Source organism: Saccoglossus kowalevskii, chromosome 10 (assembly GCF_978046115.1).
Source record: "Saccoglossus kowalevskii chromosome 10, keSacKowa6.1, whole genome shotgun sequence".
In the NCBI taxonomy this organism is placed as follows: Eukaryota; Metazoa; Hemichordata; class Enteropneusta; family Harrimaniidae; genus Saccoglossus; species Saccoglossus kowalevskii.
Window position 1 is genome coordinate 21835394 of NC_140650.1, and position 15755 is coordinate 21851148.

The window sequence follows — 15755 nt, forward strand, 5'->3', positions numbered from 1 at the left end:
GCTTATTCTCTATCTTGCAATTGTCTTTAGAGGGGTCTTATAACATTTCTTGGAAATGTCTCTAGAGGGGGCTCATTAACTTCCATTGAAATGAGAGCAAGTGAGACTGAAATCCAGAGCCTCTTGTTGCCTACTATTCTGTGGTAAAATGTATCAATTGCTTTTTATTGCAGCCTATGTCAGGAGGTGTCCTTGGACAAATGACTTCAATGGAAGGCATGGTGATGGGCCCAGGGATGCCAGGCGGGACAGCAATGGGTCCAATGATGTCACAGCCGGGTATGATGTCACAGCCAGGTATGATGTCACAGCCAAGCATGATGTTACAACCAATGATGGCTCAACCAGGCATAATGACTCAACAAGGTATGATGTCACAACCGAGTATGATGTCGCAACCTAATATGATGTCACCACAAATGATGTCGATGATGTCACAGCCTCAGATGACATCAAACGTACCCTCAACAATGACGATGACGACAGCAGCAGCAACAACAAACTCAATGAAGTCGATGTCTGCACCTCAAACACCGAAGGTAAATTGGATCATTCTAAACCATGCAACACCACTTAACAAAATAAATATCGTCTTGAATGGTTTTGAAAAATCTTTTTTAACTATAATAACTGCTTTTTCTGTGACAGAAAGATACTATCTGGGCAGATAGCAAAGTGAACATAAGCCTGGACTCTCTGAGTCCTGCAGATAAGTACAAGAAAATTGTACAGCCTTCAATGAATGAACTTTCATCAAATAATCAGCCAAGTAAGTCAGTTTTTTTGCAGTTCCTATATTTATTACTCATAGATGCTACAGCTTGGTTTTCTGAATTCCCACTAGTATAGAAAGAGTTTTGTGGAACATTAAATAGCCCTATAACATGCATACTAGTTCTTTCCTCTTGAGACGTTGCATGGATGTTGCAAGAATATCTCCTTAGTCTCATTAAATAAAGTTACTGTATTCAAGGTCGGGCCATGACAAAATCTTAGATACATGAGAAAAGATTTAAATCTTGATCTCGCTTACCCGTTCCTTTTATTTTGTATTCCTTTTTAGTCCCCGTTCGGACGCTGTCCGAAAACGGGGACTTATGTTTTGCCCTGTGTGCGTCCGTGCGTCCGTGATCACCTGTATCTCGAACATGCATGGACCGATTAAGTTCAAACTTCACTCATACATCACACATTATATGGGACATATGCACATGCATTTTTTTCATGATCCGATTAACGATGGCCGAATAGCGGCCATTTTAAGGCCGAAAATGCATCAAAATCGCACATTTTCACCATTCCGGACCCGGATCTCAGTTATGCATGGACGGATTTCAGTCAAATTTGGTACATACATTAAACATAATAGGACCTTGATGCACGTCATTTTTTTTTTCGGATCAAGTTCGAAATAGCCAACTGGCGGCCATTTTGTTTTAAAGAATTCAGTTCTGGATCCGTATCTGAGACATGCTTGGATTGATCGAGTTCAAACTTCACACACACAAGGTACATCATGTCACAAATATGTATGTGCATTTGTTTCATGATCTCATTAACGATAGCCAAATGGCGGCCACTTTAAGGCCGAAAATGCATTGAAATCGCACATTTTCACCATTCCGGACCCAGATCTCAGTTATGCATGGACGGATTTCATTCAAATTTGGTACATACATTAAACATAATAGGACCTTGATGCACGTCATTTTTTTTTTCGGATCAAGTTCGAAATAGCCAACTGGCGGCCATTTTGTTTTAAAGAATTCAGTTCTGGATCCGTATCCGAGACATGTCTGGATTGATCAAGTTCAAACTTCACACACACATGGTACATCATGTCACAAATAGATATGTGCATTTGTTTCATGATCTGCTTAACAATAGCGGAATGATGGCCATTTTAAGGCCGAAAATGCATCAAAATCACGTATTTTCACAATTCCAGAACCGGATCTCAGTCATGCATGGATGGATTTTGTTCAGATTTAGCACAATGTGTTGTACATATGCAGGTGCATTTCGGTCATGATCTGCTTTGAATGTATATGTCACTCAAATATGAACGGAACGGGGACGTGTCATTGACAATGACTTGTTTTTTTTCGTCATTATTTTGTAATCCTTTTTTTTCGTCATAGGTGCAGCGTCAAGTAATACTCCATCACCGGTTGTACAAGGACAGGTGTACAATCCCACTAACATGACTGCCATGACGACTGGAATGGGAAATATGAACATGGGAATGCCAATGAACATGTCGCCCATGCACACGAATATGGGCATGCAAGGAATGGGCATGCCTGGCAATGTGGCCATGCCGCAAGGAAATATGGGAATGATGATAGGAGGAATGCCGGCTGGATCACAGATGATGGGAAACTATGGCAACATGATGAAATGATTGAACAATTGTTGCATGGATTTTTTTTTTTTGTAAATCAGGATTAAAAAAAAAGTATTTTCTCAAATATAGAACACAATTTGTAAATATGGCAGGAATTCTTCAACCTTTTTTTCTGCGTTGTGTTTTGATCTTGAAGAACGCTGTAAAAATGGAATGCTTATCAGGGCTTTTTAATTGCATTATTATTTGGCTTCACATCTCACTAATCTTGTCGTAAAATGTCTTGAATTCGCAGAAAAGCACAAATGTAGCATATTTGTTTGCGCCCCCCCTTCAGTAATATAGTGGAGTGTAAAAGCTGTCTAAAGCAAACACCAAAGGGAATGAGAACATTGTTCAGTTTTAAAGATGTTTATAGTGTCAGTTTATATATATTCTGTACAAATCAGTGTTCGGTTTAGACAGGTTTTTTTTTTACACCAGTGACCTGTTAGGACTACATTTATTGTGAAATTTTTCAATTCTTGACTTGTCTCTCAGTACAAACTGGTACAATTAGCATGGAATTTAATATAAATGCATCTACCGGTAGTTTGAAGGGCAGTGGTCGTTGCGCCATGTCAAGTTAGCTACAAGTCTAATGTGCAATTAAATCAAATTCAGTCGCACGCTGTGTGACGACCACTGCCCTGATGTAAGTATAGAAAGCTTATTACATCACTCTGTACTATGTAATGGACAATAGTTCTCTTCATAAATTACCCATCTTATTTACATACACACCATGGCTGCTCATAGACAAAACTTAAATGATGACATAGTGGGTAAAGCCTTGATAATTGAATTGTATGTGTGTTCCATTGACTGAAGAATTCACAATGCAATTTTGACGTCTTCGTACCAAATTATTATTAAAGGTTTTCATTCCTCTCAGTTGAGTAGTTGTAGCCTATGGCAGAGTCATGGAAACTGTTAATTTAAATTTTATTTATTGAATCTTGTTTCAAACATTGTACGGTACATGTTACATTTTGCTTTTGATACAGTGTTTCGTTGACTTCTAAAAACATCTGCTGTTCAAAATGGACCAATCTGATTGGCTGATATTCTAGCCTCATTTTCAGTTGCATGTATTGTGCATTGGTTTAAGGGTCGGTTACTAGAATATTAATGAGGCAAAGTTACACCTTGACTCTAATGATTTTGATGCAAGTTTCTTTCATAGCATAGATGTGCCATTTCATTTTGCTGCAAAATTAGAAATATCGGGCAATCAGGGAGAAGGGAAAAAATACGCATGTTGACTGAAAATGACACATCTTGATTCCTCTGGGATATAAACAGTCGTGTAAAGCAAGGTATACATTTTGCTTTACAAGTAAAACTGCCTCATGTTTTAAATTAACAAGAATGCAAAATATTTGATTTAGTCAAGTCGTGTAACGTGATTGACTGTCCAGTGCAATTTTGATTTCATTGATGTATTTTTGATGTCGCTATTACCGGTAGGAAAACTTTATAAAACGAGTCTTATTATTAGGTGCAGCGCCCTCAACAACCTCATCATGAAAACTTTTGTTTTTATTAAATGAATAATAATCGAGTTTTTGTAGGCGAAAGTTGCTCTTATTTGGGAGCGATGAAGAACTTTTTAACTATTTAATGGTACAATCAGTAATTGTCTTTGCTTGTTCACAATTAGTAAGACAATATGGAGGCAATATGAATGGAGAGGTGTGAATGCATTGTTTCAAGTAGCTATAGTAACCAAATGATAGCTACATTAGCTGAAAGGAAACTCTTACCCAGTTTATGTATCCGATTTATCACATGCAGCCAATACAACAGCTTTCTTTTTTTATGAACAGCTAAATCTCAATCGCAAACGATGCAGTTCAATTATGTAAACAAAATTTATAATAAATGAAAACCAGGGAGCTATTTTGTATCGGGTTAATATTGGGCTGGGATACTGTAAATTTCAACTGGTTTGTTGGGTTATTTAAATAGCTTTTCATTTTTTATGAAAGTTTATTAGGATGTTAACATTTTAGTTTTTTTTTTTTTTTTAAATTAAGTTACTGTAGATTGCTGCATTGCATGTTGGGTAGGTTAGATTTCAGTATTACGGTAATGTAATGAACATATGAATATATCTGGGTACAGTGTGAATACTGTCAATAAAATAATATCTCTATGGAATTCTTTCTTTTATTTGTGCTTGCTTTATATTTATTAATGCATCCTTTTCCTGCATTTTTTTTAGCTCCGCTGTCGACTTTGTTGAGCGGAGCTTATCATATGAGTGATTGTCCGTCGTGTCAATTTTTTAAATTTTTGACTTCTTCTTGAAAACTACAAGCCTGAATGATTTGATACTTGGTGTATATGTACCTTGGGTAGACCTCTTTCAGATTTGTTCATTTCATGATGATATCTTCAATTCTCTAATTTTGGTGATTATTTTTGTCATTTTTGGTAATGAGTAATATTTTCGACTTTTTGTTGAAAACCGCAAGTCCAATTGCTTTGATATTACATATATAGGTATTACATGTGGACCTCTCTCAGATTTGTTCATTTTGGTGAATATTTTTGTCATTTTTGGTAAAAAGTGATATTTTCGACTTCTTGTTAAAAACCTCAAGTCCAATTGCTTTGATATTACATATAATAGGTACTACATGTGGTTCTAACTCAGATTTGTTTCTTTAATTCTCTAATTTTGATGAATATTTTTGGTAAAAGTGATTTTTTTCCACATCTTGTTGAAAACCGCAAGACTGATTGTTTTGATACTATACATATTGTTCATTTTCTAATGATATCTTCTGTTCTTTAATTGAAATGTGCATTGCTAACAGCGAGGCTATCTCAGCCGAGAGGCTGCTTGTTTGAATGACTACCGGTACTACGGTGGCGAATATAATGAACTGAATTCTGTGATCATGCCAAAGGAAACCACCAATCCAGAATAAAATATGCCAAATGACATTAGTAGAAAATTACTTAGAGATGTGGTGTTAAAATATACCTGTATTCACTGCTTATCAAATTTCTTTGAGACATTGCTCTAACCTGTTTAATTTTTAGTTGAAACTATGAATAAGAATTACCTAATTTGCATAAACTTAATGCATGGAGGTGTCATACATCAAACCACACCTGTACAATCAAATTTATTTCGTGGGGCAGTCGTGTTCAGGTCTATTTCTTGAAAAACAAATATTCAGATTTGCAGTAGGGTATGTTTATATGCAGATTGTGGATACTCGCTGACCGTGTAGTCAAAATCTTTGCCTTTCTTGATGTATCGCAAGTGAAGGGTTGGTTACAAGGCTTACCAAGTGTTCACATTTCAAAATGAATGTTTGCCATAAAATGTACAGTGGTTGGTATAAAATCGTTAAAGCTGTCCTTGTCATTTAAATTTCATTGGAAGCTGTTATGTGTACAAAATGCAACACCTGTAGTAATAAGTATGATAAATGGGGTTTAGGGCACTTGGGGCAGCCAAACCGATGTAAATATTGCCCGCTGATTATGCTGTGGATCCAGGGCTAACATTTTAGACAAGTTGTGTGTAAGCAAGGCAAAAACAGCATGACATTTTATGTTGTCCAAACGAAAAAGGTGATCTTGAATTGGTGCACCTTTTTACTTGATTCATTGCCATAAATGTCAAGATTTGTCATAACGAACTACATGTGCTGTAAAATACTTTATTTTTGCTGAAAGAAATGATTCAGTGAAAATAAAATCCAGTGAACATTGTTTTCCCTATATTTTACATTCAACTTGTCAATAATATGAAAATAAATTCCATACAAAACACCTAGCAAGTCTTTTCAGCGAAAATTTATTCCAGCTAAAAAAGTATTTTACAGTATGAGAGGCAGTACAAGTAGGGTACGAGTCAATAAGTGCTATGAAGGATCAGACAAATAACGCCATTAATGTTGACACCAATTTATTGCTAGTCTTTACACACTAACTTCTCTGGCACATATATTATTGCTTGTTGGACATAAAACATTCTTGACGATGCTCACAAGTGATGAATAAAAAAATAATTCTGACTAAAAAAACTAAATGTATGATTGATTCAAGTAAGTTTTTATAATTTAAAGTGCATGACACGCTGCACTCTGTTCAAAACAATGGGGTTTTTTGCGACGCGCATGTATAACATGCATTGTTACCATGGAAATTAAACGTGCAGCGATGATCATCCTTTGAATAAATTATTATCGCAGGTCGCTGAAAAAAAATGACCTGAAGTGTAACAATAGAAGCGAGAAACTAGCATTTGAATGAGAATAACTCTCTACTTCACCGGTGAAAATAATCATTCAGAATCGATATTCTCGCCAATGAAATTAAAACAATTTAATTTCAAATAACTGAGTTTTGCTCTAGACTTTTTACCAACAGGTTTTCCATGAAATTGATAAATATTTTAACAAACTTGTTCATCTATTGCTGTATACAGTCTATACACAAGCATAATTTAAAGCGGGGGAGTCGTCACCAGCGCATGCGTCAGATAGCCATAGCGTGTCATTGTTTACAAACAAGCATCTACCTATGAGTCTTTGCGTTGTTAGCGTGTGTTATCGTCGCTTGGGACTTGATTTCTGTGTGTGCGCGCTGGTGACAACCCTTTCGCTTTAACATGGAGATATCACAGGACAAATAACAAGTGTTTATTAAATTACTCCAATTCTAGCTGCTGCATCCATAATACTGTTCTATGGAAGCAGCGGAAAGACCATAATATTGTGAAAGAGTGTGAGCGACTACACCTGTATCTAGAGATCGCATATCAAACAATGTAGTCAACGATTCATAAAATAAGGGTAATGTGACCAAGATATCCATATATGGCGACATGCTCACGAATTCCATCCATTCATGCGTCAATTATTAAGCGTATTCAATCGAAGGTATTGCAGTTCAGCAGATGCTTGTTGCGTAAACGAAACATTATCACTTGCAAATAAGCAACGATGCTAGCATTAAAAAAGCCTGAGCCGAATGCCAACAGTATTTTCACAGAATTTTGTGTTTATCTCGCAATTTGTGCGAATTTTCCAATTCACGCGAGTTCTTCACCACATATCAAATCACTTGCACCCTCATATTATAAATCCTAAATATTACGTAAATATCGAGACATCTCGCACACTTTAATTACTTGAAATGAATGCCATTAATTGAAAAACAATCACAAGTTCAGATGCAATTTGACATCTGGTTTTTCAGTACATTAATATGCCAAGTACCAGTATTCCAAGGGAAGTCACTTTGACCAGCTGTGAATATATATACACACACGCAGAACCCTATATAAACTGGAATTCCATCCAAATTAAACCAATTTGTTGTCCCCATTAGATTACAGACAGACTTATATCAAATAAACCCATTCGTTAGTCCCATTTGGTATTTGTTTCGACAGGTTCCAGTGTACACTGCTTACATTTACATGCAATTTACACGCGATATAATGTACATGCTGCTGCTGGGTGGGGGGGGGGGGTTACACTCGAGTCAGAAAGGCCATATACATTGAATTATTTACAAGTCTGAATATTTATGATCAGATTAATACAGCTGATCATAGTGTGGAAGAAAAGTGTCGACCAATCACAGATCGTCGTAGGATATCTGATCTGAGAACACTTCACAGAATGAAGGTGCCAAGCCAATCAAATTGTTTTGTTTTGAATAAGACCTATTGCAAATGGATGGGTTTGTTGATTCCAGTGTATTTATATTTTTCTGGTGATTAACCTAAAACCTTTCTGAAGTAATATTTATGAAAATGACCATTAGTATTTACAATATACCAGTGAATTATGCTAATATATTCAAATATACTCTGGAATTATGCAAATATATTCAAGATATACTCTGGATTCATTGGAAAACATAATCCTATTTACATTTCTGTGGTACAGACAATTGCAATTACGATTACATTTATCATACAGGATGTGATGTCATCAATACAGAATATGATGTCATCAACACGGGAAGTCAAAGCATTACAAATATAAATTTACACACTTTTGACCAGTATTTACGTTTTTGTGAAACCATACAAATGTATTTTCACTGGTTTGCACTGACGCTTGGAATACATTTCACATGATAAACTACAACTACCATGCATGGAATACTGTTTGTTTTGTGCTTGTATGGAGCAACCCAAAATGTACTTACAATAAAACTTCTAAAATAAACCAGATAATCCCAGAAAGTAATGGATGTATAAATACAATAAATTACAATGAAGTGGTCATGTCAATAACAATTTATAAACATTAGTCATAAATTACGATTGTTGTACGAAATTTGGGAGTTGTTTTTTAATCTTGGCCACTGTGCTACTAGAATGGGGTTCAGAAAGGATCGATTCTACTCGACTGAGTATAGGACAAAACAGTACATGTATGACAGTGGCGACCCAAGTTAAAAGAAAATCCATTATTGAAATTGAGAAAATGTGAAAGAGTATCACATGGTTGCTCCTTTGCTTCATAATCGGAAGAAGAAAAACAACATCAACATATTTAAAAAAATAAGTTAAGTACTACAAAAATACAAAGTTCATAATTGCAAGATATATGCTCATTTCCCTTTGTCATCTAATCACTACTCTTGACTAATAATTTAGTTTTAAATTAAAAATCAATATTACTGGTAATTAAAAATATTTTCTTAGTTACTCCAAAAATATTAGCAGCATTTTTGTCCTTGACATTGTCTATGCTCTCTGGAGTTAAAAAGTTGTACCAGACATTAGTGACAGCTAGATGATTATAGAATATAATTACGACAGAACAAAAATGTTAGTCATTATTTTTCATTCAGACAACTCATTACAATGCATTTATTGCCTATCTCTGAATAAATGAGAAGCCAGCTTGAGAAATGAATGATGGGATACATATCAATAACCAATAAATTGTTGTACACGCACGTTACAGGCAATACACTGTACATATTTTTGGTAGTAAGGAATACATAATTATTCTCGGCCGAGGAGAAAAGACAGTTAAGTTGAACACTATTTGGGTAGTTATACATTTAATAAATGTGTTGATTGGCCACAATAAGTTGAATGAAACCATCTACAAGCTTTCAGTCGTTAAAGCGGGGGAGTCCTCGCCTGTGCATGTGTCAGATGGCCATAGCGTGTCATTGTTTACAAACAAGCGTCTACCCATGAGCCTTTGCATATTTAGCGCTTGTTGATATCGTTGCTTGGGACTGAATTCTTGCGCGTGGGCAGGTGACTACCCTTCCACTTTAAAATTACACTATGAGATCATTCAATTATGTGAAATAATTGATGGCTGAAAATGTGTGAATTCCGGGAAATAATCAATTCGCCCTCGTTACTTCAGGCCGGGTGGTAATTCGGAACAAAGATAATCTTTGTGATACTACCACCACTACAATGTTAGCAAATGACATCGAAACACAGAACCAATAAGAAACCACGATCACCAATATTTGAGTGTGATTAAAATCCTTGGAATCTGTGCAGTTTCAATATTAATGATCTCAGCGTTCAACTTTAAACATGACCAAATAAGGAAAACGGCAGCTATTTCCAAAAAGTAGGCAGGTGGTCATTATATAGAGGTATTTGAAAAACATGCTTTTTTGGCATGTATACCCCCTGTAATCAATATTCAGCAGCTAAAATACAACAACACCAAGTCTAATATTTGCCATAGGCATTTCAGGAATCAGTGAATAAAGTGAGTGCTGCTTTTTTTTGTTTTTTTAGTTCCCACCTCAATCTGGGTTGGTATTGTAACCATTTGTTTTCATCCTACTACAATTTAGTTTTTAGGCGAGGGAAATATTTTAAAAAAATATTAAATTTTGTTGTTGTTATGCTACACCATTCAATAGAATGGTTTGCCAATTAAACTTCAGACCTGCCCTTATTTATGAATTCAAAAACATACACACCCCCATACACTTGAATGTTATAATACTCGGAACTGTAATGTTTCAAGAATCTTCAGAAATATCTAAAAGAACTCCATAAATATTTAAATTCTTTATGCGACATAATTGTCAATTTAAAAAAACAAACAAAATAAAACATTATTTTATTGTATTACAACTATCTAATAAACACATCTCTTATTTTTTATTGCATTCTTGATTGTAATTTTTTTTTAAAAAGTTACATTTAATTTCATAATATAACACATGACCCTCTGCATACCAATCATATATGTGACATTTCAGATTTAAAAAATTAATTATTACGTTTTGAAATTTTGTTTATGTTAATTGCATTTTGCATTGTGAGCATTTTCAAATGGTGTTCAATTTTGGAGACTTTTGAAGAATTCTTTCCATCTTGGCATGGCTTCTCACTACAAAGTGCGGTAAAATATAGTCTGAACATATTACACTTTTGGCAATCCTGCTCACAAATGGAATTCAGCAACGTGAACAACTCGCCACTGTCATTAACAACATAAGTAGTTAAACAGGTTACATTAAAACATTGGCCAGTTGCAAGAATACTGTAAAACATGTCTTTTTCGCAAGCATGTCTTTCTGGCGAATTTTCCGAGAGAACTGATTTGCTAATTCAAGATGTCGCTAATGACTTTATTATAAATTCAAAATGGCCAAGGCTTGGGGATTTGTATACAGTAATCCGGAATCCAAAAATCTGGGGCGCTTCCTAATTACACTTGACAGTTTTTCTTTTGTTTTTATAGAGGCGATAACAGCACATTTGTTTTGGCATGCGACAGATAAGTATCGTGAAAACAGGAAATCAACAATGACAAGAGATTCGCTAAATCAACATTTCGCTATTATGTCATTTTACCACAATTCGCTAAAATTGCATGTCGCTTTTTCAACATGTTTTACAGTAATCAATTGCTGAACTCCAAAAATGAACAGCATTTCCAAATTTTCTCTGTTACAAATATCTAGCACAGTTGCAAAAAATTGAACTAAACTACTGTAAAGGGGTTAATTATTCACTGGGTTTTAATTTAGCTTATTTCGCTGACTGGAAAAATGCGCTAAATTAAAACCCAGTGAATATGTAAAATTTAGCATAGAACACATTATCTAAATGACGAAACCGTGAATTTAAAACCCACTGATTATGCCTGAAATGGTAAATCAGTGAAATTTAAACCCAGTGAAAATTAGTCATTTTACAGTACCCACAAATGTTTACTGCCCTCAGTGTCAAGATTACACACTTAAAAATACTTTGTCACAAGAGGGCGTACTGACAGTGTAGGTCTGTATAGTCAAGCAGTGGTTTAGTACGTCATGGAATCTGTCATTTACAAGTCACTGGCCGTGCTTGGCGATTCCGGAGTGTCAGCTTTAAGGGGTTCTTTTGAATCACTGGTCTTTGGAGGTGGCAAAACCAACCCAGTTAATTCGGTCCTTGCTGCACCGTAGTCAACCGAAAATGGATTGACCAATTCGCTTCCAGGTGGACCCTTCTGCTGGCTCACTTTTTGTAAGGCAATGTCGCCCTCTATATCTAAGTACTTTTCTCTTGGTCTTTCTGGGAAGTTCACGATGGCTTGGAAAAAATCAAAATTCTTGGGAATGTAATCATTCTCGAAGAGAAACTTGAGTGGATATGAAACGCAGATTATCGTGGCGAAGGAAACACACATGGAAAATGTTCGAAATGGAAACAACTGCCCATGCTCCTTGTCGAATAGTGGATATTCTATAAGCGGTGGCAGAGAAAGAAGTGGTTCGCCGCCGCCGAGACGTAGGATGAATCCAATTATGTAACCACACAATGAGCCGTATAGATTACAGCCAGAGAAATATACAACACAAAATAGTTGTGGAAAAAGAATGACATAAACGAGGTCCGAACATAAATACCATAGACCATATATTGTCTTTATAGTGATAGCTAAAACTGTAGCCAGAGCACCAACAATGAATATAGCAAGACGCATAACCCATAATATCTCGCGTTCGGAAGCCTGAAATAAAAGAAGACAAGAAAGTTATAAAATAATAGAGCTGATAAATTGGAAATGCACAAGTAAGGTTGCTTAGTAAACAGAATTACTTGGTTGAAAGTGACAAAAGTGGACAGTGCGATAAAACAATAGAGTTATAAAATGTTGGCGTACTTTTGAAATATGCAAGAGTTAGAAAACAGCAAAAAATAATTTCTCATTATAAAGTTTGATTTTGTGATTTCTTGAAAAATGGTAAAGGGGGGGGGTAAAAAAAGCACTGTTAAATATGAAAGTATTACCTGTTGTCTGAAAACCAACTTATAGACATTTCTGGCAAACATAGAACTCGCCGAAAGAACAGACGAATCTGCTGAGGACATGACAGCTGCTGACACTGCTCCCAGACCAAAGAATGAGACTGCTGCAGGGGTTAAATACTGGAGCACCAATGGAAGGATCAACTCAGTTTCTTCGTGTTCTGCTGGATCTCTCCCGTAGTCAGTTTCATTCCAACCTGAAAATTATCATGAATAAAGATGCAGTTTCAAGTAATTTTTAAGTAATTAGAAAAATAAAGATGCTGCGCTGTGATTTTCTACATCTATTATATACATCTATTGATATTCATATACATTGTACTTAGAATAAACATTTTTAGTACCACTCTAATCCAGCAACGGCTTAACAAATGTTAACAAATGATCTAAGATTCAGATGTTCTTTAGAAGTTACTGTATTAGGCATGCTACCTTAGCAACCTATATGCCGTACGTACTGTATGTTTGAGGGATTGTGTTTTGGGGGTGGGTCGTGACAATGTACAAGAAATCTGTGTAATTTTTTTTTTTGAAGCTTATGCTTTAAGGTTTCAAATTACAACCTGTAAAACTGTCCAACAAATTGTTGGCAGCATATGCCTGTAGGTATTTGGTTGTAGCTAGAAAATAAAAGCAAATAAAGAAAGCAGTCTTTTAGCCAACATTCAATGCAATTTGTTACAAACAATTCAATTCACAGATCATTTGCATGACTGAAAGCATTAATAAACGTTTTCAAAAGTTGAATAGACAAAAACAGCAATAGGGAAATTGATTGTCAATTAATTCCTTGGACAAACATTTGTACGGCATATGAATTACTGTATTCGTCTATATCTAAGCTTTCAGGGGATGCTTACTAATTAACATTCAGAGAATGTTTGAATCATGTATCACAATTTTTAACGCATTTTTTCTGTTGCTACGTAGAATATCTTTGTTATATATCAAAGTAAAGCTGAAGAAAGTGAATAACTTACGAGTTGATGAGCCTATTGCGCCAATTAACACTGACGGTATCGCCATGAATATGCACCCTGCAGCGGCAATAAACGACAATATCTGAGCATTCCATGCAGAGGATGACGACAGGACACGTTGGAAATACACTTGCCAGGGAATACCACCAAACGTCTTCAAAATGTAAACATTAATATTTATTATTATTTAATAAAATATGCAATGCGATATTAAAGTGATGTATGAAAACAAATTACATACATGTTTGCACCAAAACCAATTTGAATCAAGACGCCAAGCTGGTTAAAAATATATATGCAAATTTGAAGATTGCAAAGAAATTGTTTGAATTAATTATTCAAACCACAAGAAAACAGTTTACAACAATGACGACATACAGTAATGACGAAAGATAGAGCCAGGTAACAAATAATTTTGCGTTATCATATATAAGAAACATATATTTGAATATGAAAAGTTATATAATATGTCAGAGATATGACTCTGAAACAGCATTTGGCAAAACGAAATGACCACCAGTCGTCACTTTTTTTTATCCCATCTAAAAAACTAAATGACGTAATTCAAGTTTCATAATTTTTAATCAAGTTTGAACAAAATTTGTCCATACTTAATCAAGATCTAGTTTTTTAATGACAGGTTTTGATGAATTTATAGCCACCATTCGGCAATTATTAATGACATTGTGAAACAAATGGTGCACATGTATGCCTAGGTGTATGGTATGATCAGTTCAGGCATGACTGAAATACAGGTTTGGATCAGGACACACAGACACTGAGACCAATCTGTAAGTCCCCTTTTCGACACACAAAGCTCATCAAAATGGCAAAAGTTTTTAGTGACTGTGATCTAATCAGATAATGCGTTACTTACCAACAGTAGTGCATAGTCAATCCAGACCCCTGCATAGAGTGGATCCCATTCGCCAACCCACCCAGACGGTGTAGCAGAGAACGAGAGCGGTTCCACTGCGTCGTCCAACAAAGCAAATGGAATGCAAATCCACTGTATAGAGAAAATCATCGAAATATCATCTAGCAGTGCTTTTTGCGGGTGATTATCTGGATTTATGCAAATGAGATGTACTGGTCACGATGCAGTTTAAATCATCATGCAATCTAAAATTAACATAATGATACATTTCGTATCGCATTTTATAGTTAACAATTTTTCAACATAATTCTTCTCTGGAACCAAAAGCCAGATTTATTCGGTATTTGTTCTACATTACACCTCAGAACTTCTGTTACATATTATCGCTATAGCTACACCAACTCGAGTGTGTTTCCCGTATATACCTGTACCATTCACCTAACTTCTGCCCACAACAGATTTGAATTTTTATGACCTTTGTGCAGCAAACCACAGCCAATGCAATGATGTTTCATATTGGTTTTTCTCTTTTTTCGGTGATGAATTTAATTAAAATTGTATTTTCAAGATAAAATTTTTCACAAAATTGTCAGTTGTGAATTAATTAACTGCTAAAAGACTGGTAATTCAAGATTATTCACTGCACTTAAATAAATAAAATGTAAAAATGTTTCACTTACCAAACCAATGAAAATACATATAAGCTGCACAACGTCTGTATACGCCACCGAATAAAGACCCCCTATGAGTGTGTAAAATACAGCAATGCACGCCGATACTATTATAGATATCTCCATTCTGATATCAAGAATAACACTCAATGTAGCGCCTGAAATAAGACATACCAAAAAATTTCGGTTAAAGTTGATTCATTACCAAGTAACCCTGACAACACTTGAGTTATGTTCCAACGAGAATGGATTAACAAGTTTCAGCAGTAACTCCAGACAAGGCCGAATCCAGACGAATTCTTTTTTCTTTCTTTCTTTCTCACAAAGCATGCAAATTCAGACAACCAAGTATGTACTCTATTGCACTCTGGTTTACACCTGCTTCTATTTAGTGATGTGCTTCTAATAGAGAAAATATAGTACATGCTTTTCTGTAAGCTTCAGTAGTGTTATAGTATTATTTATTGAAATAGGAATTTACCAGCACAAAGATAACGGGAATTCTTTCTGCTTGCCTCGCACATCAAAAAAGCAACAGGTAGTTCATATTGTGGTCATCAGT

General features: G+C 35.4%; 2 protein-coding genes across 4 annotated transcripts in view; one reads left to right on the forward strand and one right to left on the reverse strand.

Annotated features, from left to right (window-relative positions):
• LOC100375576 (uncharacterized) overlaps positions 1 to 2491 on the forward strand; it is a 30379-nt gene extending 27888 nt beyond the window's left edge. For both annotated transcript variants that reach the window (XM_085504369.1, XM_085504370.1), the window contains 3 exons: positions 174 to 539; positions 649 to 769; positions 2142 to 2491. In XM_085504369.1, the coding sequence (XP_085360495.1) occupies positions 174 to 539; positions 649 to 769; positions 2142 to 2404 (750 nt within the window). In that variant the 3' untranslated portion in view covers positions 2405 to 2491. The remainder of the gene's footprint in view (positions 1 to 173; positions 540 to 648; positions 770 to 2141) is intronic.
• Positions 2492 to 6190: 3699 nt separating this feature from the next.
• The window catches only part of LOC100375425 (high-affinity choline transporter 1-like), a 53883-nt gene continuing 44318 nt past the window's right edge, over positions 6191 to 15755 (reverse strand). For both annotated transcript variants that reach the window (XM_002735497.4, XM_085504371.1), the window contains exons 6-10: positions 15203 to 15351; positions 14523 to 14654; positions 13646 to 13799; positions 12648 to 12862; positions 6191 to 12366 (exon numbers count right to left, since the gene is read on the reverse strand). In XM_002735497.4, coding sequence (XP_002735543.2) covers positions 11698 to 12366; positions 12648 to 12862; positions 13646 to 13799; positions 14523 to 14654; positions 15203 to 15351 — 1319 coding nt within the window. In that variant the 3' untranslated portion in view covers positions 6191 to 11697. The remainder of the gene's footprint in view (positions 12367 to 12647; positions 12863 to 13645; positions 13800 to 14522; positions 14655 to 15202; positions 15352 to 15755) is intronic.